This window comes from Schistocerca americana, chromosome 6, assembly GCF_021461395.2.
Source record: "Schistocerca americana isolate TAMUIC-IGC-003095 chromosome 6, iqSchAmer2.1, whole genome shotgun sequence".
NCBI lineage: Eukaryota > Metazoa > Arthropoda > Insecta > Orthoptera > Acrididae > Schistocerca > Schistocerca americana.
In genome coordinates, this window is record NC_060124.1 from 629,414,568 (window position 1) to 629,441,819 (window position 27,252).

The window sequence follows — 27,252 nt, forward strand, 5'->3', positions numbered from 1 at the left end:
CGACCCCCCCCCCCCCCCCACCACTCCCCCACTCACTGCACTCCTACTTTCTATATGCTCCACGAACTGAACCACCCACCGTTACTGTGCCCCCACTGAGAGAATCTCTGCTGTTGTAGACCAACACCCTCAGCCTATTACTTACAACCTACACTCCTATCTTAAAGACACCGACCATTTTCTCCTCAGACTCTCCATAGTTCCTTTACTGCACGGTGCCTGCTCGTCACTATTGGTGCCCCCTCCCATTACACTAACATTCCCGATGCCCACAGCGTAGCCAATACTGAATGCTACACCTGAAAAATTCCAGATCTACAACCTCCTTCCTGTCACCCTGACCGACTTTCATCTGGTACTCCTCAACCCGACAAGCCACCTTCCTCAATATTGTCCTCCACCTCGAGCGCTGCTACTTCGGCACCTCTGTCCACACGGAACTTACCGTCCACGAGCAGTACCTCCACTTAGGCACAGCTGACACCCGTTCCGTACAGAGAAACCCCTGTCCCCTTTGAACAGCCCAGCCACTCCCGGCCGTCGCATCTGTAGTGACGAGCAGTGCCTCCCGCTGACGCCTTCACGGACCGACCTCGTGCAGAAACAGATATCCCGTGCCTTATTTCTCCGGTCAGCCGCCACCTTCCGGAGTCCCACTGTCCGACCGCAGAGGACCGTTCTTCTTGTGACTCGGTGCTGCCCACGACCGGAGCAACTGAATCGCATTCTCTGCCGGGGTTTCGGCTACCTCTCGCCGTGCCCCGAGCTGAGGAACATCTTGCCCACTATCCCTCCCAAGCTGGTATTCCGCTGTCCACCGAACGTATGCGATATCCTCGTCCGTCCCTAGACGGCCTCTGCTCCCTACCCTACGCCTCTAGCTCGTATCTGTGTAAAAAAAAACCGAGATGTGAGACCTGTTCCGTATTTTCTTCCATCACCATCTACGTACTGAGATGGTGGCGCCGCGTATAGACGTACTACTCGACAGATCCGCGGAAAATTAGAGTTTTTAAATCCTGTGTGTGTAAAATGTAGTAAGAAGGTGAGAAATGGTGTTAAATTATGCCCACGGTCCCAAAAATGGATCCGTCGACAATGTTTAAATACTTTAGAAGAAAGAAATGCGACTTGCGACTGTGGGAATGTGCACTGTAGTTATCGTGATTTATTGTTTTTGCGAAAGGAATATCGAGAAGGCTGTGTGACTGCTTCATTAAAATACGATCTTGTCAGCCAAACTGTATGTACAAAGCTTGAAAAAGTGATAGGAGTCAATTCAGAGTGTAGTGACACTTTTGTAAATGGGCCAAATGATAACTTCATATGGCCTAAAAAGTTCCCTCGTGTTAACCGTAACGAGAAAAACTTCAGTCTCCCAGTGGCAAAAAACCTGTGACGAGTCTAAAAGATGTGAAAATAGCGAAAGAAACAAAGTACTTTCACCAAATGCAGAGTTTAAAAACCAGTCGAGTACAAAGTCTTGTAATAACGAGCGAGGAAGTACCGGTACTATAATTTTCAGTGAACATACGTATTGTGAGAACGTGACGAACACAAGTAAGAAGAACAAAGAAGATATTTACATGCTCTCAGACAGTCATGGAGAGGGCTTAGCTGGTATCATGTGTAACACGCAAACTGTGTTTAAAGTTAGTGGAATGACAAAACCAGGGGCTCCCTTGAGTGAAATTCTAAAACACTGTGAGCATTTTTTGGAGCCCAGAAGAAACTGTTTAATAATTGGGGGTGCTAATGACGTTTATAGGAATGAGGGTAAACTTCCCACAAGAGCACTAAGAAGCACTCTACAGAAAATTACAAATGTGAACTTCTATACTGCAAGTATACCACAAAGATACAATCTGATGTAAAAATCTTGTGTCAACAAAGAAATCGCTGTTACTAATAGAAAATTTGAAAAAATATGCCGAAGCTTCCCGAATGCCACACATGTGAATGTACCGTCTTCAGAAAGAAGTCATTTTACCAGCTACACAGAAATAAACTTGGAAAAGCATTCATTAGTCGAGAAATACTTAATGCAGTGTTAGCAGTTGAAGACAAGAATATCTGTACCATACCACTACCACCACCCATCACAGCAACTGAAATTCTCTAACATAAAAATGAAACTAATTCACCGGCAACAGATCCAGCACTAGAATCTTCACTTGCCACAAAAGTAGCTGAGGCAAATAAAGCCTCCACAACAGCTCCAACAGTATCAGAAACAGCTACAGACTATACAGCAGCATCACTAGCAAGAAATGTGCTTACGGCCAGCGAGTCGCATCAAAGTTGCGACACATACAGAAGAAAGAAAGACGAGATGCACGAAACCTCTGTCCCTAAAGGATTTTTGGTACCCAGCCTCAATATGAAGAAACCGTTGACACTGGACAATACAAGGAAGAGGTCCTCTCAACCAAGTTGCAACATCTTAAAATTACTTAGCCTTAATATACAATGTCTCAAAAATAAAATTCTAGATCTCGAGATTGAGGCCAGTGAATATTGTGTTGATTGCATTTGTAATCAAGAGCACTGGTGCAAAAATTATGAATTAGAATACATTAATATTTCCCCATATACCTTGGTTGATCATTTTTATAGGAAGGAAGCCAAGAATGGGGGTGTCTGCATTTATGTAAAATCAGATATTAAAGTGAAAAACAGACCCAAAGCTGAACTGCTGAGCATAGAAAAACATTTTGAGGCAACAGCAGTGCAAATGAGTGTAAAAAATAGGAAAATAACAGTCATGTCAGTGTATAGATCACCATGTGATGACCCAGAAATTTTTTAAGTAGACTCAAGAACTGCTGAGCTTCTTACATGATGAGAAGACATCAGTAATTGTATGTGGGGACTTTAATGTCAATATGTTGGTAGGTAGTTCATTTAAAATTAAATTCCTCAATATTTCACATAGTTTCAACCTATATTCTAACATAAACAGTCCTGCAAGGGTAACAAACACTTCAAAAAAGTTTCATAGATAATATAATTTCAAATATAGAAAGCCCAGATACAGAAGTTTTGAATATTGACCTAGGAATATCTGATCATAATGCACTTATTATTAAAGTGCTCACAGTTCCAATACATACAAAAACAGTACATCACATGTATAAGAGAATTTTCTCTCCCGAAAACTGCAACCAGTTTGGTATCACACTGACTAACCAATCTAGGGCAGAAGTATTGTCACAAACTGATACAGATGCTCTCTCTCTTTTCATGACAGATTTTGAGATGTGCTTTTCAAAAAGATTAGTTAAAATCAACTCATCTAGCCATACACACACAAATTCTTGGTTCACGTCTGGCATTAAAAACTCTTCCAAGACTATGAAAAGACTAAACACTGAAATGAAAACCAATACCGACATTACTTTTAAAAAAATATGTTAGTAACTACAAAAAGGCATATAGAAGGATAATTAATCTAGCAAAAGTATTAAGTAATGATAGACTAATAAGGAAGTCAGACAATAAATCAAGGACCACATGGGAAATTGTTAAAAGAGAAATAGGAAAAAGCTCTAAAGACCAGGATATTGTACTTAAATCTAGTGATAACATTGAAATAAAGAAGGAAGTCTTGCCCAATTACATTAACAACTACTTTCTAAGTGTACCTGACAAATTAAGCAAGAGCCTTACCAAACAACAGCACCAAAAGTAGTCAGTAGCATGATAAGAAGTCCCACTAATACATATGAAATATTGAAAGTAATTAACAGTATGAAATCTAAAATGTCTGCAGGACTGGATGAAGTGTCAGTGACAATAATAGAAAAAGTCGGCTCACAAATCTTGGAACCACTGGTAGATATTGTCAATTTATCATTCAGTGAAGGTGAGTTCCCCAAAAGGCTGAAAATTTCTAAGGTTAAACCATTATTCAAAAATGAGGATACGCATAAGATAGTGGCCCCCTATTATTCCTAATCTATATAAATGACATTGAAAGGCCGAACAGATCATCAAAAATTATGTTATTTGCAGATGATACAAGCATAATTATAAGTGATGACAGCAAATCCTTATTCAGTACAGCTGAAAAAGTTGTGAAGAGGGTGCAACAGTGGTTTTATGTAATAAGACAGACAGAAAGTCTGCTGTACAAAATTTTTGGGCATGTACATTGATCAACACTTGAGCTGGAAAGCCCGTGTCACATACATATCCAAACAAATTCAGTTCAGCGTGTTTTGCACTGAGAATAATTTCCAGAGTTTGCAGTGCAGAGTGTACAAGATTAGTGTATATGGCGTATTTCGATTCTATTATATCCTATGGAATAACATTGTGGGTGCAACTAAATGTCACTTGAGAGAGGTTTTTAAATTACAGAAAAGGGCCATTAGAATTATTACACACAGCTCTCCACAAACACACTGCAATCCCTTGTTCATGCCGCTAAACATACTTACAGTACCATCTTTGCACATATTAAAAAGCATACTGCATACAAGAACACACTCGAGTAGTTTACGTGTAAATTCAGATCTTCATGACTACAATACACATATTTGTAAGAATCTGCATGTAGAAGGAACAAGGAAAACAAAAACTCAAAAACATGTGAGCCACTGTGGATTAAATTACGGTGAGGCAAGGTTCGAGCTTAAGAAATTCTGGGAAGTTAACAGGGGGTGCTCTATAATGCTCTGCCACACTGCATCAGGGGAACAGAAGATGAAGGAAAATTTAAGTCGGAATTAAAAAGTATCTGCTAAATAAATGTTTTTATAGCATAGAGGAATATTTTGAATCCTTAAGTCACTAACTGATAGTTGTATTGTCAATATCATGTTGTTCTCATGGTCAATTCTATGTCTCCTTTATACTCTTTTAACTCTAAATTATGTGCAATATGTTTTCGAAAATGTACTAAATATATATAAATTCATCACATACGGTACATGTTAAAGGAGCATGTTTTAATTTTCAACATATTATACAATGTTAATTTTATGTGTTTGATAGAAATTTGTAATATTCTGCTGTGCATATCCTGGACAGTATTATGACATTTCCTATATCATGTAAATGATGCAAAGGATGATAATAAATGAAATTCCGGTCACAAGCATTACCTAATCCCATCGAAGGCAGGGCTACCTGTGAAACCGATCGTGTGATTTATGAGCTAAGTCGCAACCACTGTGCTGCTTTCTAAGTAGGCACGACAACTGTCAGGCTGTCTGTGTGCACGAACCACTAGCGGCAAACTGTGGCCGAGAAACGGCTGGACCCCACAGTTGCTGAGTAGGCTGCTCTTCAGGACATTCTCCATTTTAATTACTGCTTCACTGCTTGTGCCGTCTGGATCCTTCCTAACATGTGTCCTTCCTAACAGTACCAGTTTCTCTGAATTTTGCAGGTGGTAACTCTCCCTGCAATACATCCCGAGTACCAATAACCCTCCCAGGCTGAAGCTTCATTAGTTATTGTCCATTGTCCTTCACCCGCCTGTCCCCTTCCTCATTACCCCTCAGCACTGCACTTCTTCCTTTTCCACTCTCCTTTCCCACCCCGTGCCCCTTCTCTAATCTGCCGACTGCACCTAGTTGCCCTCCCCTCTCCCCACTCTAGTACCTCCCGCTGTGGAAGTCGAACACGCACCAGAACAAATGGACGTGGTCAGCCCGTAGATGGCTCCATGTCCGCGGCGGCTATTCCGCGCAGCGGCTCTCGCGCAGCAAGGGTACCACCGCAGACAGCGGCCAATAGCCGCTCTCTCTGGTTTCGTATACAGGTACCCGCTCTGCCCTAGTCCGGCCAGTCTGGTACTCGCTCTGGATTTCGTTTCTCTCTCGGCAGTACTGCGTTCTGGTCATTGTTCGTTGTTGACATTTGCCTGGCTCTGGTTCTGAGTGGATTTACTGTCGGTGTTTGGTGTTGTGGTTTCTACAAGCCCCCATTGTTTATCTCTTCCTCGTTGTGTCGGTCATAGTCGGTCGTGGTCGGTTGTTGTCGGTTGTCATTGATCTGTCGTCCGACTCGTCCTCGTGTTTACCCGGTGTTGCGTGCTCCACCGCCGGCGGCTTCCCCACCTGGCGGCTCCGATCTGCAGCCGAAGGCGTTCCCGCAGTTGGTTTTGGTTACTACACCCAGCCTGTCCCTTATGCTCCCACAAGCAGGACTCTACCGTCCCCCACTTCTATCCTGCCATCCCTTACCATTCCTGCCCCCAGCTTACTCCCACCACCCAGATTTTCTCCCATCTTGCACAGCAGTAGCTTGCACCCTGGCCCAAGCAGCTCGAGACGGCGGTCGCGTGCGAGTGAGTTGCGTGCGGGTGCGTGGGATGGATGAGTGTGGGAGTTGTGGGTGTACTTCAGAAGGGGTCAGTGAACTGGCAGCCACCAAGTCTTGTTTGCTCAGACTGTTAGCTTTCTCTTCACCTTTCCATCACTTTTCCTGTGCTTACAAATACTCACATTGGGTATTAGGAGCCGAAATAACCAGCTTGGCATTGCTTCTGTATAAATAGGTTGCAGTGTTGTTTTGTGGATGAAACAGTTTCTGGTTGGCTTATTAGAGATATCTGTGGCATTTTTTTTTTGCTTGCTTTAATTGAAACTGCTGAAATCCGTATCACTAAATGGCTGACACGATAATGGTCCCCATTGCAGATTGGCTGCGTAATAGCCTACAGGGGCAACAAACAATTGATTTTCGGTACTTCATATAATTACTGTCTGACCTTAAAAGAAAATGCTGTCATAATATACCCATTGAGAGGTATAATCCTAAGTCAAAGATTTAATGTAATAAAACAAGTATTACAGTTCAAAATTGTGCACATCTTGAGGCTGCATAACACACAGCACACAAATTACCCAGACTATATACTTACACACACACACACACACACACACACACGCACACGCACACAAAATAATGAAAGGAAAAAATTTCATCACTTATCACATTTTCACTGTTCATGCAGTGAAACATCCACATCAGGCATTACTCTATTACTTCTTCACTACTAACTCTATTTTCAACATGTTTTGCAGACAGTATCCACACATAGCACAGATAGATTAGGAGATATGGTTGTTGATGTCTTCAGTCTGAAGATTGGTTTGATGCAGCTCTTCACACTACAGTTATTCTGTCCTGTGCAGGCTCCGTCATTTCGAAATAACTGCAATATACAGGGTGTACATAAAGCCCAAAAACACTTCAAATAATTTATTGCACAAGAACTAAACATTGTACAGGTATCATACATATGTAATTTTGAAGAGAAAACCTGAAAGTTTTTTTCACATATACCGCCACAGCATAGTTGGGTAATTTGCCGATAGTTGGCACTAGTCGCAAATGTGGTGAGTTCAGGTGCAGAGTGAGCTTTCTTTGTGTCGGAGTTCGACAAAAACGAGTGTGCTACAGCTGTTTGACAGATGTTTAGAACCGAGTACAGTAAGAAGCCACCGACAAGGAAGGCTATTTACCGCTGGCACAGCAAATTCATTAAGATGGATTTCTCGTGCCCGGCAAGATGAGCGGATGTCCCAGTGTGGGTGAAGTGAATGTGGAGCACATACGAGGGACATTCGTAAGCAGTCCAAAGAAATTGGTAGGTCACGCATCCCGTGAACTCGAAATGGCTCCGATGACTGCGGAAAGTCCTGCGACAGAAGCTGTCTGTGAAACCGTTCAAATTGGAGTTAGTGCAGAAGCTCAATGGCGACAACAAAGATGAGCATTTTGAGTTTTGTTCACAGTTGCAACAACTGAATGAGAATGCGGATGGCATTGTTGATCGCTAAATTTTTAGCGGTGAAGCTACTTTTCACACTGATGGGAAAGTGAACAGGCGTAACTGTCGAATCTGGGCTACAAAGCATCCACACAAATGCATTGAATTTGAGCGTGATTCCCCAAAGGTAAGTGTTTTTTTGTGCCTCGTCATGTCGAAAACTGTACAGGTGATTCTTCTGGTCGAGAGCACTGTCACTGGACATTCCTACCCGGACATGTTGCAGCGATGGCTGATGCCTCGAATGCAATCGCACTTTCCGTTCATCTTTCAGCAGGATGGGGCTCCACCCCATTTTCGTCGTGAAGTTCGTGGGTACCCGAACACGGAGCTATCGCATCGATGGATCGGCCGTGCTACAGAAGGGGACAGCTGTTTCACGAAATGGCCTCCCTGATCGCCAGATCTCACTCCGTGTGACTTTTTTGTGTGGGGACCATTAAAGACCTGGTGTATGTACCTCCTTTATCACGTGATGTAGCAGAGCTCTGGGAGAGAATACGGGAAGCGACTGCCACAGTCGACTATGCCGTGCTGGGACAGGTACGGCAAGAATTTGATAACCACTCGTGGTTTGCACATCGAATTTTTGTACAAAAAACTTTCATAGTTTCTCTTCAAAATGCAATATGTATGACATCTGTACAATGTTTAGTTCTTGCACAATAAATAATTGAAAGTATTCCTGGACTTTATGTACACTCTGTATGTCCCTTTGACATCTACACGATTACTCTGCAATTCACAATTAAGTGCCTGGCAGAGAGTTCATAGATCCACACTTAGGCTACCACTCTACCGTTCCACTCTTGAAGAGCGTGCAGGAGTAACAAACCTAAATCTTTCTGTGTGAACTCTGCTTTCTCTTATTTTATTATGATTTTACCCCCAGTAGTTCCCTCCAGTAATAAACTGGTAATTGCTTGATTTTTCAGAATGTGTCCTGTCAACCATTGAGCTCTTTTAGTCAAGTTATGCCACAGATTTCTTGTTTCCCCAGTTCTGTTCAGTACCTTTTCATTAATTATATGATCTATCCGTCTAATCTTTGGCAATCTTCTGTAGCACCACATTTCAACTTCCTGACACTTATATCCATGTTTCATGTCAACAAATTTCTCTTCTTAAAAAACTCTGTTCCTGCTATTACCAGTCTACAGTTTATATCCTTTCTACTTAAGCCCTCATCAGCAAAACTCATCTATTACTTTTAGTGTCTCGTTTCTGAATCTAATTCCCTCGGCATCCCCTGATTTAATTTGACTACATTCCATTACCTTTGTTTTACTTTGTATCCTATCTTCCCTTTATAAGACACTACCCACTCGGTTCAACTGCTCTTCCAAGTTCTTTGTTGCCTGACAGAATTACAATGTCGTCGGCAAGCCTCAAAGTTTTTATTTCTTCTCTCTGAACTTTAATTCCTACTCCAATTTTTTCTGTAGTTTTGTTTACTGATCATTCAGTGTAGAGACTGAATAACATCGGGGATAGGCTAAAACCCTGTCTCACTCCCTTCCTTTTCGTGCCCCTCAACTCGTAACTGCCACCTGGTGTCTGTACAAGTTGTATACAACCTTTTGGTCCTGACACGTTACATGTGCTACCTTCGGAACTAAAGAATGTATCCCGCTTAACATTGTCAAAAGCTGTCTGCAACCCTACAAAATCTATAAGAGTAAGCTTGCCTTTCCTTAATCTATCTTCTAAGGTAAGTCATAGGGTCAGTATTGCCTCGGGTGTCCCTACATTTCTCTGAAATCCAAAAATATGTTCCCCGAGGTTGAGTGCTACCAGTTTTTTGATTCACCTGAAAAGAATTTGTGCTATTATTTTGGAACCAGAACTTATGAAACTGTTAGTTTGGTAATATTCAGACCTGTCAGCATTTGATTTCTTTGGAATAGGAATTATGATATTCGTCTTCAAGTCTGAGGGTACTTTACCTGTCTCATATATCTTACATACCAGGATATCATTAGTTCAGAGGGAATGTTGTCTATTCTAGGGGCCTCGTTTCGACTCTCGCAGTATCGTATCGTATCTCCCATCTCGTCTTCATCTGTATCCTCTTACTTTACCATAATATTGCCTTCAAGTTCATTTCCCTTGTGTACACCTTTTGCATACTCCCTCCACCAGTCACCTTTCCCTTCTTGCTTAGGACTGGTTTTCCATCTGGCCTCTTGTTATTTGTACAGATGCTTTCCTTTTCTGAAAATGTCTCTCTAACTTTCCTTCAGGTGGTATCTATCTTTCACTGGGTTATATATACTTCTGTATCCTATGTCTTCAAACCACTCCTGCTTAGCCATTTTGGATTTTTTGTTAATCTCATTTTTTAGATGTGTGTACTTCCCTTCAACTGCTTCATTTGCTGGATTTTTATATTTTCTCCTTTCGTCAACTGAATTAAACATATCTTGTGATATCCAGGGAGATATTTAATCGTAAGCACTGAGACGTTTGAAAGACTGCATTTTGCTTAAAACAGAAAAAAGTTATCCGAATAATACTCCTCCAGTGTTTGATGAATAGGATGGCCATTGACTTTCAGCACACTTCAAACATAATTTCAAACCTTTACTAAACCTTTTCTTGTTCACATGCTGAACATTAACACATTAACTCATATGTAATCACACATTTAATGCCGTTTTTGTATGTGATAGTTTGTTTTATAAAATAATGTTGGTCAAGTGTTGCATTGGTATCGTATTACAGCTTAAAACAACTCAAAAAAAAAAAAAAAAAAAAAAAAAAAAAACATTAAATAAACCATAATGGACCTAAATGAACCTTTTGGGTAGTAAGCATTTTTTACTGAAAAACTCCTTCTGAACTGAGGAAACTCCACTAATGTATTTCCATTCTGATCCATTGAGCTTTTGCCCAGTAACTACTTTGTCTCAATGTATATATGATTACTGGGGTGGCACATAGTCAATTAACAACAAGGAAGAAGAGTAGAGTTCAGTTGTTCTGAAATGTAGGCCATTCAGAGTGTTTCCTGGGATCAAAAAAGACACACGGTGGTGCGAGCAGCTGTGACATCGACAATACGAACTGACTCGGGAGTCATCAGAAGGGAGGACACCTGTTAGCTGATAGGAAGTCAGTTTGGTGAGCGTGGACGGTGCGGGTGCTTTCCTCTCGTTCACCGCAGTTACTGACTTCCTCTGTGGCCGTCTGTTTAGCTGCTGTGCAACTTCTGTTGCTGGAAATTGGTCAGGTGCTTCAGAAGAGGCAGAAAGCATCTGTTTGAACGACCATTAATAGTGCTTCTTTTGTTTCAGTGTATCCCACTCCTTAGCTCAGAAGTGTTACTGTACTACAGGAAGTGTGCGGTTGCAGACGGTGAAGAACTCGGTCGAGCAGTGCTCCGGGATACACGTGCTGACGGCACCCGATGAGCTACTGAAGACCGAGAAATTTTCAGAGGCGGTGTCGCGTCTGCAGCACCTCCGTGTGCTGTGTCTGCAAGAGAGATACGTGGGGACGACTTGCGTCCTGCGTCCTTGTGTGCTGAGACCTTTGGGTGACGGGTGCCCCCGACTGGTCGAGATTGACTTCGGACGTATGTCTGTCGATACGGATGATCTGAAGTACTTTCTGAATGCCAAGAAGAACACCCTAAAGTGCTTACGAATAAAGTGGTCGGTGGGTGGAACGAGGTGAGTACTATTATCTCTCCTCGTACGAATGTCTAACTTTTACTCGAGCCAACTTTTGCTCGACGAATACTGTTCTCGTATGTTCGGTATTTTTCACACTGTGTAAAAGACATTTGGCATATTTCACCGTTATGTATACATAGGGACATGAGATACAAAATGTTAAGGAGACATCTAATTATTGTTACAGTGCTTTTAAGCTAGGTCTAGTTCAGTAAACATATCTATGTCTTCAAACATCTTCTGTCACGTTTATTACGTAATTACTTTCACTCGTAGCTAATAGTGCCGCTGTATTTAACAGTTGTGCCCAGTTCAGTTCTGTGTGATTCGGTAGTACCCGGCAGACCTGTCTCAATTGCACATTTTGGGTTTCTCAGTTTTTTTCACATTAGTCTGTAGATGGGGCTTCGTAGTGAAATTAATGGGTAGACTGTGTCATTTCAGAATGGGGACTTATAATTTAACATATGCCACTGTCGATTGATTGCGTATGCACAGCCTGTGGAAGAGGAAGTTTTTGAAATGTTTATCCCTCAGGGCACAATTCTGGGCCCATTACTTTCCCATTTACATCAGCAATATTCTGTCATCTTTTACTTCTCTTCTACTTTTTGCTGCGCAGTAGCAACAGTATGAGAAACTTGGCAACTCGTATGTGAGGGGACTGTGCATGCTACTGTGCAAGCTTGTAGTGGAACATATGTTTTGGTACTATGTAATTTTATTGTGAAACGTTTGGCAAAAATGGCTTTCTACTGCAGCTCGCATATGAAAGTGTGACCGTGTGAATGTCATGCTAAACTCCCAAAAATAAATACAGTAAACCACTGTGTTTACATTCTCACATTTTACATTTTCTTGCTTTTTATATTCATTTTTGTCATTACAATCAGGAGTCACATTCTCTGAATTCAGTACTTTCCTGTCGTCACTGATTCCGTGTTACGACATTTCCCGCACCTTTAAGTTTTCTTTGACATTATCACAACATTTGACTTTGTTTTTTGTGCAGATATCTGCAAAAAGTGCATTGTATTCCTACTCAAAGTCAACCTCGGAACAAAGCAGAAAATGGAGACTATACACAAAGTTAATAATCGTGTCAGACAGCGTTAGCATAGTAAGTGAGATTTTCATTGTCAGCATGTTTGGCCACAGCCACCTGTTTATAGGTACGCAGTGTTTGGAAGGGTGGGAAAGCACGCTGAGGCACTTCCCGAATGATGATCGTGACCTGACAGTATTGACTGTAGTAGCAGCCTTCCTTCTGCTCATTGTCTTGTATTACCACAGCTTTGATTTAATTTCAGTCATTTATACAAACAAGACATCACTCTATAACGAGCTTTCACGAATTATTGTTACTTCAGTGTAAAATACATGAATCCGTACGAGGCACGCAGTCTTATGTCGGTACGACTTAGTGTCAGATGTAAATATTCCTCCTCGAGATGCTCCATAATGTTGCAATTTCCGTCCTCTTCCTCGCCCAGGATGTTCCTGAACCGTGTGATCTGCTTGTCGACAACAAGCTGTATGATTTTGTGTCTGTTGTTCTCCATTTATTAAAGACTCCCAACATTAATGTTTCAACCAATATTGTGTTACAAGTTTTATTTACCATAGGTTTATAATGATTACCGGTAATAAGTTTGACAGTAGAATTAAAATGCTCTTTTAATGTGGTTTAACAAAAGAATACAACAAATTGCTGTTAGAAAGAAGCAAAAACAATTATTTCAGTTTTTTTAAATAGGCAAAATTTAGATTGTTATAATTTCTGATTTTGAACAATATAAAGAGAATGACAGTAAGATAAATTTATTCATTTTTTACTTGGTTTGTTTCCAATGCTTTCCTGTATTTTGCAATTTCCTGCAACTTACACTTTGTGTGTGTGTGTGTGTGTGTGTGTGTGTGTGTGTGTGTCATTCCACTGAAAAGTGTAAGCAGGGGTTTAACTGTATGTCAAGAGCTGGTCCCAGCACTTGGATGTAAAAATTCAGTATACTACAGTTCAGTTACACACTTCAGAGTCCCTTTACCTGTGATACATTAACTGTTGTCCACAATTAACCATTATCAGGAACCACTGTGGCCTGGACTGTCATTGTTTCATTGTTATGCACACACAAAAATAACTCCCTGTGGAATATGCACTCAAAATTTAAAAAAAATACAGTATAGAATTTTCTGTAGATAGTGTTCAGTGAGCACATGTATTTGCAGTGATGGTTGATAACGCTGACACATGGGGCAACAGTATCTGAACAAAGTAAACCTCACACTTAGGCGAGAGAGAGAGAGAGAGAGGGGGGGGGGGGGGGGGGAAGAGAAGAAAACCATAAACACCTTTTGTTCATGCATTCATGTCAGCACAAGTGCATATTTCATATCTTGTAATGATACATTGAACTCACAAAAATGTAATTAAATTATGTAGATAAATACCGATACACGATGATGGTTGTGATATAACTGTATAATAATAGTGGTAGTAGTAGTAGTAGTAGTAGTAGTAGTAGTAGTAGAAGCAGCAGCAGCAGCAGAAGCAATGACGCTTGGTATTGGTTATTATCCTGTAGTGAGGAACAGATTTGAGGCAGAGATACGAGCTTCACACTGAAACACAAAGTTCACTGCAAATGCTGCATTCTCAGATTAAGATTTGTAAAGTTGCATAGTGGTGAACTCACAAACTGATCAGGGCCTAACTGAACTACAAAAATCAGTTGGGTCGGCGCTTTACGTGCCTAGGTTATCCTCTCGGTATCGCCTGTCCGCGAGTGCCCGGCATTCGATCGCGCACCTACTCGTATTCGGAGCTAGTGCGGCGCATCTCTTCCACTGTGGCTTGTCAGTCTGTGCCTCATACACGACAGTCATTTTAAAGGACTACACTTGCCAAAATACAGGGTTATTCAAAGAGGAGTGGCATATTTCTGGGATTAATCTTTTACATACTATAAAGGATAGAAATGCAACTCCAGACAGAGAAAAGTGGAAACTTTTGAGCAGTTGACATAGAAGTTCAATTAAAGGTGCAGTGATGCTGTTGCTCATTCGTGAGAAAATGGACACACCACGGAGGCATTTGTTTTCTGTGCTGCAATTAGCAAAATCGGAGTCCACTGTTAGTGTGAAATGTGTATTTTGATAACAATTTGACAGAGAGCTGCCTGCCAGTAAACAAATGTACGAGTGCCACTGAAAATCACAGAAAATTGGTGCATCTGCAAATGGAAAAGTGAGTGTCATCCTTGCACATAGAGTGAAGATGTCAAAGGTATCTGTGCAACTTACAAAAGGCGCCCTAGAAAATCCGTGACACGAGTGAACAATAAACTTAAAACCTTTCAACTCGAGATATGGTGAGTTCGGAAACTGACTGCATCAGAAATCATACACACTGGAATTGTTGCAAGCATTGCATCTGATGACCACACCAAAAGGTAAGAATTTTGCACAGGAATTCTAGAAGAAATGGAGGTGCACATTTTTTCTGAGCTATTATATTTTTTGTATGAACCCACTTTTCATCTTTCTGGTACAGTTAATTGGCATAGAGCTAGATTTAGATTTTGGGAGAGCAAAACTCCTATGGTAGTAGCTCAGCACAAATGAGACATTCTTTCGTCTTTCCCTCTCCTTCCCTCTTTCCTGACGAAGCAACCGTTGGTTGCGAAAGCTTGAATTTAGTGTGTATGTTTGTGTTTGTTTGTGTGTCTATCGACGTGCTAGCGCTTTCGTTTGGTAAGTCTCGTCATCTTTGTTTTTAGATATATTTTTCCCACGTGGAATGTTTCCCTCTATTTTATATATATATATAAAAACAAAGATGATGAGACTTACCAAATGAAAGTGCTGGCGGGTCGACACACACACAAACATACACACAAAATTCAAGCTTTTGCAACAAACTGTTGCCTCATCAGGAAAGAGGGAAGGAGAGGGAAAGACGAAAGGATGTGGGTTTTAAGGGAGAGGGTAAGGAGTCATTCCAATCCTGGGAGCGGAAAGACTTACCTTAGGGGGAAAAAAGGACAGGTATACACTCGCGCGCACAAACACACATATCCATCCGCATATACACAGACACAAGCAGACATTTGTAAAGGCAAAGAGTTTGGGCAGAGATGTCAGTCGAGGCGGAAGTACAGAGGCAAAGACATTGTTGAAAGACAGGTGAGGTATGAGCGGCGGCAAATTGAAATTAGAAATTAGCGGAGATTGAGGCCTGGCGGATAGTGAGAAGAGAGGATATGCTGAAGGGCAAGTTCCCATATCCGGAGTTCTGACAGGTTGGTGTTAGTGGGAAGTATCCAGATAACCCAGGCGGTGTAACACTGTGCCAAGATGTGCTGGCCGTGCACCAAGGCATGTTTAGCCACAGGATGATCCTCATTACCAACAAACACTGTCTGCCTGTGTCCATTCATGCGAATGGACAGTTTGTTGCGGGTCATTCCCACATAGAAGGCTTCACAGTGTAGGCAGGTCAGTTGGTAAATCACGTGGGTGCTTTCACACGTGGTGCTGCCTTTGATCGTGTACACCTTCCGGATTACAGGACTGGAGTAGGTGGTGGTGGGAGGGTGCATGGGACAGGTTTTACACCGGGGGCGGTTACAAGGGTAGGAGCCAGAGGGTAGGGAAGGTGGTTTGGGGATTTCATAGGGATGAACTAAGAGGTTACGAAGGTTAGGTGGACGGCAGAAAGACACTCTTGGTGGAGTGGGGAGGATTTCATGAAGGATGGATCTCATTTCAGGGCAGGATTTGAGGAAGTCGTATCCCTGCTGGAGAGCCACATTCAGAATCTGATCCAGTCCCGGAAAGTATCCTGTCACAAGTGGGGCACTTTTGTGGTTCTTCTGTGGGAGGTTCTGGGTTTGAGGAGATGAGGAAGTGGCTCTGGTTATTTGCTTCTGTACCAGGTTGGGAGGGTAGTTACGGGATGCGAAAGCTGTTTTCAGGTTGTTGGTGTAATGGTTCACGGATTCCGTACTGGAGCAGATTTGTTTGCCATGAAGACCTAGGCTGTAGGGAAGGGACCGCCTGATGTGGAATGGGTGGCAGCTGTCATAATGGAGGTACTGTTGCTTGTTGGTGGGTTTGATGTGGACAGACATGTGAAGCTGGCCATTGGACAGGTGGAGGTCAACGTCAAGGAAAGTGCCATGGGATTTAGAGTAGGACCAGGTGAATCTGATGGAACCAAAGGAGTTGAGGTTAAAGAGGAAATTCTGGATTTCTTCTTCACTGTGAGTCCAGATCATGAAAACTTTGGGTTGGCAGGCCTGGGTAACCAAGAAGGCTTCCTCTAAGCGACCCATGAATAGGTTGGCGTACGAGGGGGCCATCCTGGTACCCATGGCTGTTCCACAAACATGCCTTCGCCCTAGCCAGATTACACTCCCATATTTTATTTTCTCAGGCTTGTCTGACATTTGGCATCACCCCCAAAGGCCTCACACTTAAAGTTCCCATCTCTGGCTGCAACCCTTCTTTCCATCAGTCCCTATACCAGTTCCAAACTGAACAATCCATTGCCCTCACCCACCTAATCCTTCAGCTACACACCCACTCAGCCAATCAACACACCCGTCAACTCCTATCCTTAATAAAAGTCCTCAATCCTTCCTCTCCCACATCCACACCGGCTGTTCAGAGCATCCTCCTACAGGCCAACCGCAAATTGGAACAGCATGCCACCCTCCACCTTAAAAAACTATCCAATCTCCTGGTTTCCCACCTCCGGAAAGGCAACTCACTCACCCTTCACAACCTTTCCAGCAAACCTCAACTTCCTCTCATTGCACACAAACCCAGTCTCTCCCATCTACTCAATCTCCCACTTCCAGCTCCACTCCCTCCAAAACCTCAAAATTTCAATCAACACAATCTGGAACCACAACACCCCAATTCAGTAGTTAACCTTTCCTCCAAACCTCTCTCCCAATCTGAAACCCCTGTCCTATCCAAAGGCCTCACCTTCAGCCCCACTCCCAGATTCAACCAAACAGCCCTCGTCAAAGATTTACTGTCCTACACCTGTACTCTCTGCTGGAAATATCACTTTGCCACGAAGAAAAATGATCCTAATCCTACTCCTAATGATCCAACTCCCCAAGACACTATCCAAATTGAACCCTGCCTGGAACAGTTCCGTCCTCCGTCACAGCGGGACCCACCTCCTCTTCCTCAAAATCACCCTCTCCAAACCTTCCAGGAATTTCTGACTTCCAGCCTTGCCTCTCAATCCTTCTTAAAAAACCTTAATCCTACTCCCAACATCACCACTGCTGAAGCCCAGGCTATCTGTGATCTGAAGGCTGACCGATCCATCGCCATTCTTCCGGCGGACAAGGGTTCCACGACTGAGGTACTTGATCGTCGGGAGTATGTGGCTGAGGGACTACGTCAGCTTTCAGACAACACTACTTACAAAGTTTGCCAAGGTAATCCCATTCCTGATGTCCAGGCGGAGCTTCAACGAATCCTCAGAACCTTAGGCCCCCTACAAAACCTTTCACCTGACTCCATCAACCACCTGACCCCACCAACACCCCGCACCCCTACCTTCTACCTTCTTCCTAAAATTCACAAACCCAATCATCCCGGCCGTCCCATTGTAGCTGGTTACCAAGCCCCTACGTAGATCAACACCTTCAACCCATTACATGCAGTCTCCCATCCTTCATCAAAGACACCAACCACTTTCTCGAATGCCTGGAATCCCTACCCAATCTGTTACCCCCGGAAACCATCCTTGTAACCACTGATGCCACTTCCTTATACACAAATATTCCGCATGTCCAGGGCCTCGCTGCGATGGAGCACTTCCTTTCACGCCGATCACCTGCCACCCTACCTAAAACCTCTTTCCTCATTACCTTAGCCAGCTTCATCCTGACCCACAACTTCTTCACTTTCGAAGGCCAGACATACCAACAATTAAAGGGAACAGCCATGGGTACCAGGATGGCCCCCTCGTACGCCAACCTATTCATGGGTCGCTTAGAGGAAGCCTTCTTGGTTACCCAGGCCTGCCAACCCAAAGTTTGGTACAGATTTATTGATGACATTTTTATGATCTGGACTCACAGTGAAGAAGAACTCCAGAATTTCCTCTTTAACCTCAACTCCTTTGGTTCCATCAGATTCACCTGGTCCTACTCTAAATCCCATGCCACTTTCCTTGACGTTGACCTCCACCTGTCCAATGGCCAGCTTCACACGTCCGTCCACATCAAACCCACCAACAAGCAACAGTACCTCCATTATGACAGCTGCCACCCATTCCACATCAAGCGGTCCCTTCCCTACAGCCTAGGTCTTCATGGCAAACAAATCTGCTCCAGTCCGGAATCCGAAAACCATTACACCAACAACCTGAAAACAGCATTCGCATCCCGCAACTACCCTCCCAACCTGGTACAGAAGCAAATAACCAGAGCCACTTCCTCATCCTCTCAAACCCAGAATCTCCCACAGAAGAACCCCAAAAGTGCCCCACTTGTGACAGGACTGGATCAGACTCTGAATGTGGCTCTCCAGCAGGGATACGACTTCCTCAAATCCTGCCCTGAAATGAGATCCATCCTTCATGAAATCCTCCCCACTCCACCAAGAGTGTCTTTCTGCCGTCCACCTAACCTTCGTAACCTCTTAGTTCATCCCTATGAAATCCCCAAACCACCTTCCCTACCCTCTGGCTCCTACCCTTGTAACCGCCCCCGGTGTAAAACCTGTCCCATGCACCCTCCCACCACCACCTACTCCAGTCCTGTAATCCAGAAGGTGTACACGATCAAAGGCAGCGCCACGTGTGAAAGCACCCACGTGATTTACCAACTGACCTGCCTACACTGTGAAGCCTTCTATGTGGGAATGACCAGCAACAAACTGTCCATTCGCATGAATGGACACAGGCAGACAGTGTTTGTTGGTAATGAGGATCACCCTGTGGCTAAACATGCCTTGGTGCACGGCCAGCACATCTTGGCACAGTGTTACACCGTCCGGGTTATCTGGATACTTCCCACTAACACCAACCTGTCAGAACTCCGGAGATGGAAACTTGCCCTTCAGCATATCCTCTCTTCTCACTATCCGCCAGTCCTCAATCTCCGCTAATTTCTAATTTCAATTTGCCGCTGCTCATACCTGACCTGTCTTTCAACAACATCTTTGCCTCTGTATTTCCGCCTCGACTGACATCTATGCCCAAACTCTTTGCCTTTACAAATGTCTGCTTGTGTCTGTGTATATGCGGATGGATATGTGTGTGTGTGTGTGCGAGTGTATACCTGTCCTTTTTTCCCCCTAAGGTAAGTCTTTCTGCTCCTGGGATTATAATGACTCCTTACCCTCTCCCTTAAAACCCACATCCTTTCGTCTTTTCCTCTCCTTCCCTCTTTCCTGACGAAGCAACCGTTGGTTGCGAAAGCTTGAATTTAGTGTATATGTTTGTGTTTGTTTGTGTGTCTATCGACCTGCCAGCACTTTTGTTTGGTAAGTCACATCATCTTTGTTTTTAGATATATTTTTCCCACGTGGAATGATGAGACTTACCAAACAAAAGCACTGACACACAAAAAAACAAACACACACACAAAATTCAAACTTTCGCAACAAACTGTTGCCTCATCAGGAAAGGGGGATGGAGAGGGAAAGAAAAATATATCTAAAAACAAAGATGTGTGACTTACCGAACGAAAGCGCTGGCAGATCGATAGGCACCTATATATATAAAAACAAAGATGATGTGACTTACCAAACGAAAGCGCTGGCATGTCGATAGACACACAAACATAAACACAAAATTCTAGCTTTCGCAACCAACGGTTGCCTCGTCAGGAAAGAGGGAAGGAGAGGGAAAGACGAAAGGATTTGGGTTTTAAGGGAGAGGGTAAGGAGTCATTCCAATCCCGGGAGCGGAAAGACTATTTTGTACCCAACAGAAGGCCTAGTACCCAGTGCCCTGACACTCACCACGATGTCTGATGTATACCCACGCAATCTGTCCCTCACAGGTATACTTTCGATGCAAATTAATGTGGTGGTAATAGTAATGATGTCGTATTTCAGTGGCAAGTGATGTAAAGGTGACAGTCGAACACAGAAATGTTACAAATGCAGAATAAGAACCCTTAATTTGGAATTGGAATATAGTGTATGCCGTTTGTGTGGTCTCCTCAAATGTGACAGAAGACGAATAATTTTCACGAGCCCCATTTCTGTTGTTAGAAAGGCACGTCATACCGTTGCTGCCGGTATATGCCGACAGCTTGGAACGTCTGGAACTTTATGAGTACGACATAGTCCGCAACTCGGCCAGAGAGGCGTTCACTACCGTCGGAAGCTTGAAGCACTTGCGGGAACTCAGGATGTCCGTCCCCGATCGAATACCGCCCGGAACAGCTGCTCTGGCTTTTACGTAAGTGACCCATCAAGTAGGTAACTGCTGTATTTACCTGATTATAAGATGAGGTTTTTTTTCCAAATTTGCCATTCAGAAAATATGAGATCGAGTAATATTGGCAGATTAAACTATTGCTGCTGAGATTAACATTTTAACATTGTTTAATAGAGTATATAGAGGGTATCCTACATTTACAGATGAAGCTTTGCTAGCTGAGGTCACGTGCAGGTTTATTTTGAAGAATTCAGAAGGGCAGGGCCGGGCAAACGATATTTGCATCGAAAGAGTCTCGAGGTTTCCCGATAGAAACATTAATACTAATTTTTAAGTAAACATAACATTCAAAAGCGAAAATGTTGTCCTTCAAAAAACATTACTCGATTCTGACCCCAGATCAATATTTTATTTGATTATGAGAGACTGGAAGGATTTATCAAGTGCATTGCAAGTGAGAAATTCAGTTGCTGTTCGTGTATTAGAACAATGGGTGAAACATTACCAACTTTTAATCAGCTTTAGAACTTGGTGACATTCAGATGAGAAGAGAGGAAAATTAATCCAGAATTAGATTTCTAATTAACAAAATAAATCGTATTAGGTTGACTGTAAATTATAGTGGCGAGACTCATCAGGAGATAGTACTGACAGACGTCAGTAGATCGTGGGGTAAGCAATAGTTAAAGAATTGGACCGAATCATGATTGTGAACTTTATTTATGTATCGGTTGTGGTTGTCATTGTTGTTACATCTGACTTGCACTCTGAAGATATTGTAGTACACGTTCCACAGTCTCGAGCAGCACTATACGAGGCTCGGTGGGGGAACAGCTTGGCAGGGAACTAGGATGAGTGTGGGGAGGGGAATAGAACAGAAGAGAATCTTTTGTGGTGTCACCACCAGACACCACACTTGCTAGGTGGTAGCCTTTAAATCGGCTGCGGTCCGTTAGTATACGTCGGACCTGCTTCAGCTACGTCATTTGCTATGACCTAGCAAGGTGCCATATTCAGTTACTATAATCTGAACAGATAATATTGTGAATCATGTACCGTCAAGAGCAATGTTCATCATTAATGGATTAAAGTTAAGTATCAAACTAATTATGTCCGCTTTTTGAATTCTAATTCCTTGTCATGTTCCAGATCTCACGTCAATATAGTTCTTCCCTCCTTATGCCAGCCTGCGTGAGCTAAAATGCGTGCCTTTTGGCCTCCTCTCGTAACACGGTGTTGACTCTTCAGCCAACACAACATCTTTATTGTCACATGACATGTTATATACAGTCGTTTGATTGAAATATTGGTCACTCATCAATGAATAATTCTGTGCCTACCTAAGGATACCTAAAACAAGATACATTAAAATAATGCATATGGAAGTATTTTTCATGTTTGTTTCTGTAGTTTATAAATATGGACATACCTCAAGGACCACATATTTCCATAAATGTAATATATGTGTTTACATCTACATATTTAGATACATAGTTCTCATGATAGTTTACAAGTATCGACACATTTAAAAAGAACATATACCTCCAGTAAAAGGGAACATAAGCATACACATAGAACGTAATGTAGAAAAAACAGGAAAACAAAACAGATATGTTATCTCCTACTTGTCTCTGTTTATAAAATCATCCACACTGTAGTAGCAGTTGGCTTTTTAAATATTTTCAATGTTTGCACAGGTAGATTCTAGCTTACAGTCCTTCATCTTTGAATGGATTTTATTTGCTAAGCTTCAAAGCCATGTAATATGCAGTATTTTCAGATAATGGTTGTCTATGGCAATGTAACATGTAATCTTGTTTGTGTTTTGTTGGATAAGTATGTGTAAATGAATTTCCCTCAAAAAGATGTGGGTTTCTTAACTCAGAGAAGTGTTTCATATATAAACATGGAAGGAATGGTCAGAAAGTCAAGGCTTGCAAATAAAGGTTTGTTCCAGTCATAGCTCTGATAATTTTTTTTTCTGTAGCTTGAACACTCTTGGGTGGCTTCCTTTTCAACTCCCCAAAAAATTATGCCATACCTTACAACTGATATAAAATATGTATGATACACAATTTTCCTAACAGCTAAGTCAGTTACTTTATTCGGAACCCTCATTGCATAAACAAAACTATTTAACTGCTTCAGTAAGCAATCCACATGATCAGTCTGTTTTGTTTTCTGTGCTAATTCTTCAGTGTTTTTACAGCAGACTACTGCTGTTGAGTCATCTGCATACAGAATCGTATCTGAAGTTACCTTACCTGGTGTGTCATTTATATAGTAATGGGCCTTGTATGGACCCCTGGGGTACACCTGCATGTATTTCCTTCCAACTAGAGCAAGCTTTCTTGCCCTTATGTTGTATAACTACCCTCTGTTTCCTATTTTTGAGATATGACTTGAACTAATTTAAAGATTTTTCATGGACACCATAAGAAGCTAATTTGAGGGGCAGCTGCGTATGGTTCACCATAGCAAATGCCTTACTGAGGTCACATAAGATACCTGATATGCCAACAGTGGTAATCTGTACCACATACTCTGTCTCTTTTTGTACATCTTCCATGTTTAAACTGCAGTTTGCCTGAATGCACATGTATTCAGAACTGAATTGACTTTAAAACTGGACAAACACACAATAGTAGTATTAACTTCTGCAGCAGACAGTTAGTCTACATAGGGGCCAGTGGCGTAGTTGTGTGTTTCCCGCTGTAGTGTTATCGATGTTCACTGTGATGTATGACGGGTGTGAAAGGATATGTGTCAGCTGTCAGTTCTATGTAGCTAATGAGAGAGCAGTGAGCAGATTATGTGTTTGGAAGTGAGAGACACCGCAAAATTGTCACACCTGTACAAAAGCAAAATCCTACACGTATTTGGATGAAAACAGCCATATTCTGAGGTCATCACATCAGAACAACTCACAGTTAATTCAATTAAAATGGCATAAATTTAGAACAGGTATAATGTTAACTCTTTAGGCAAATACTTTGTCAATAAAACAGTTTGTAATTTTGATTGGTCAAGAATATGTTAAAAATTAATTTTTCTTAAGAAGCCAGTCAAATAAAAGGGGGCTCGTCTTAAAATTGGGGTCATCTTACCCTTGCATATGTACAGTATGGTGTGCTGTTTGTTACTGAAAACATGTACTGAGCCAGCAGGGGTTAGGTCTCTCAGCTGTCAGGGTTACTCACAAATTTGGTGGCTTCAAATCAACCAGCCAAAGATCTGGCAGTTCTAATGTAAATATTATGAAGTAAAGGAAGCCTCTCACTGCACTAGATAGCAGAAGTGTAGAGTTTTTCAGAAGAAACCCTTTGGCAAGTTAGAGGGGACACACACACACACACACACACACACACACACACACACACACACACACAGAGAGAGAGACACAGAGACACACACACAGAGAGAGAGAGAGAGAGAGAGAGAGAGAGAGAGAGAGAGTGTGTGTGTGTGTGTGTGTGTGTGTGTGTGACAATTTTTGTTTTTCATATTCACGTTTCCAAAAAACGCTTAAAGAAAGATTTTCACAATTCCTGTTGCAGGTTCCTAAGGGTTGTGCAGGTGACTTGGCAGAACAAATCTGATGAGGAACCCATGTCTGCAAATTTACCATTTGGATGTAAAATAAGTTTGAAGGTTGGATCACTTTCATATCTTCCACTTCACTGTGTGCAGACACGCACACAGTGGAGGTAATGAGCTCCGACTCGCGTGCTGTAGGAGCACACGATACAGTCAGTGTTTAGAATATTCGTCTTAGTGTTCCATTCTACGTGGTGAAGGACATTCTCTTCAAAGTAGAGAGTTTGGCCGGTCTGTGAAACACCACAGATCGCTGCAGTTGTGAACGTACTGACCAGTGAACGTACTTGCAGCCATTGTTGGAGTCAGAGGAAAATAGTACGTGATGTCATAATTACAACAGCGTGTGAGAACGGCACATTCCTCTCAATAGGTGCGCGCACTGGGAAGTGGTGGATTCAAAAGTGTTCTAATCTTCAAACTTATTTTACATCTCAAGAGGTGCGGGTTCATTATTAAAAACTTGTATACTAAGTCCCCTCTCCAAGTCCTAGAAGACAGCAATAGGAATTGTAAAACACTTTGTTGCCAATAAAAAACAGAAAGCGTACAGAAAGCAGAATCTGGACTGAGGATCAAAGTAAACAAATAATATGAACACAGGTCTCGTACCAGTCAGCCACAGTCAGTGAGGCCTTTATCTCGAGGCACATCTGTGGTAACGGGTGAAACTTTGGCGTGACACATACCACAGCTGTACATATTTTAAGAAACTTTTATTTTCACAGACTCAGTTGTATGACATAAATGACTGAGTTGTTTGGTCATATGAAAGACAGAGAACAACAACCAGACTGATCGATTCAGACCACAGAAGAGGACACAGAATTGACAAACATTTTCTGAATAACTGTAGGTCATAACTGCACCGTTGTGGAGCTACAGCTGATCGGTGACGAGAGCACGGAAAAGTGTGTGCTCTGAGCACAGTTACTACTTAAATTAGCTGCAGATGATAGTATCAGCTGGTCTGTCAAACTTGGTAAAACTTTAAATACATATCCACGGCTAGTTACCTGACACACGAATTTTCTGTTATGTTTACTGTTTAATGGTAGACTGTTAAATCCAATTATGCTAATAGTACTGTAATGTCAATAATAAGATACTAATTGGTACTGGAGAAACAGGACTGCATGTAGATAGTTGACATGAGGTACTGTAAGATCCAGTGTTGTTAATACTGAAATGTATAGGCTACATGTTTGTTTTTTTGTCATGTAGAGATAACCTGAATTAACTTATATTCTAACAACTTCAGTAGCACCGATTCTGACAAAATTACACAACTAGACACATCCTCGCAGCTGACCGGCTGCTGTTCTACAGCGGGAGCTTCCCGACGGTGCATTTCTGACCCGTGGTTCTCTATTGCTCAAATCGAGGTTGCCAATGTTGCTCTACTCTCGTGTTATGGCCAGTTTTATTTTCCCATACTATATAATGATCACCTCGATATCCGCGAGTCCCCACTGTCCGTGATCAGTCGAACATATATGAAACAAATTTAAATTAGAATTTTGATACCTGGAAAATTAATATAGTTACAATTTCCCTATTTTTTAGTGTTCTAAAATTGTACTTGGTGCAAATCAGATAGCGCCTCGGTTCATTTGATGTGGATGTTTCCAAAAAATGTAGTGTTGTGACCCTATCCTTTCGTGAGAGTTACTTTGCTGTGGCAACTGATCAGCGTCCTGAAGTTATCAAAATTGGTGAGCAGGGTGTGTTCTGTCATTGTAAGCAGAATGTGTCAGGTTGCTGTTTCTGATTTTTTCCCCCCATTATAAAGACAAAATAATGTGACACAACATAAACTATGTACTCGATTGTATTTTTAAGGAATAGAGGACTGCCACAACTGAAAGTGCTGGATCTACCACACGGATACGGTGTGGAAGATAACACAGTAATTGCCATCAGCCACGGATGTCCCGGTTTGCGGCAGCTCTCCGTCACTCACGCTACGAAGCTGTCGCCTGCTGCCTTCTCGGAGATCGACCGTCTAGAACATCTTGAAATGTAAGTGATGTTGCTGGCTTTGCAGTGTAGTGCAGACAGAGTATTTTGCTGAATAATGAAAACGTAACTGGTGAAGTAGTACAGAATCGTGTGAGTTACTCATAAATGTTGTGACTGAAATTGTGTTGAAAAAGAATTGTAAGTCAAGACAATAAATAAAATATGCAGCTGGCCATTAAAACTGCAATATGACTGAGGTAGAGTGCAACAATTGTCAAACACGCATGAAGTTTACTACTGTTTTTACCCAAGTATAAGACGATCCGAAAGGCTTCTTTAGAAACATTTATTTTAACATACCCTGACGAATCAGAGTAACAAACTGTTTTATTGACATTATGTATCTGCCTAAAATTCCAGTTTTGACTGTCTACATTTTGATAATACAAGGAGAATTAACCCCTTAATATATATTTTTTTTTTTCAAATTATGTTCCAAAAATGATATTTTTTATTAATGAAAAACATTATATACTGAAAGACATTACATACTGAAATATAAAGATGGGTTTTAGAGCTCAAAATTATAAGTTGCAAAATTTTGAAAATCACCAATAGTAAAATCCTGAGCATACTGGTGCACTAGACTTCGATTGAAATATCTGAAACTTGGAGTCATTTTTAGGTTTCTGTGCAGCTGTCAATTCTAAGTGTGGATTTTACAACGGTTTCCTGTGAACAGAAATCTCGTAGAAGCTGGCCAGAGCACAGTGGACGTATTTATCTCGTACCACCGGCAAGTACTTGTC

The 27,252-nt window shown here is 42.0% G+C and overlaps 1 protein-coding gene across 6 annotated transcripts in view; it reads left to right on the plus strand.

Annotated features, from left to right (window-relative positions):
- Window positions 1–27,252, plus strand: part of LOC124619882 — a 67,765-nt gene that overhangs the window by 1,733 nt on the left and 38,780 nt on the right. For 5 of the 6 annotated variants that reach the window (XR_006980157.1, XM_047146509.1, XM_047146506.1 and 2 more), the window contains exons 2-4: window positions 11,141–11,460; window positions 20,720–20,905; window positions 26,324–26,503. Coding sequence is in view for 5 of the 6 variants with exons in the window: in XM_047146509.1 (XP_047002465.1) it covers window positions 11,141–11,460; window positions 20,720–20,905; window positions 26,324–26,503 (686 nt within the window). In the remaining variant the exon portion in view is untranslated. The remainder of the gene's footprint in view (window positions 1–11,140; window positions 11,461–20,719; window positions 20,906–26,323; window positions 26,504–27,252) is intronic. The other variant, XM_047146507.1, reaches the window with a different exon arrangement.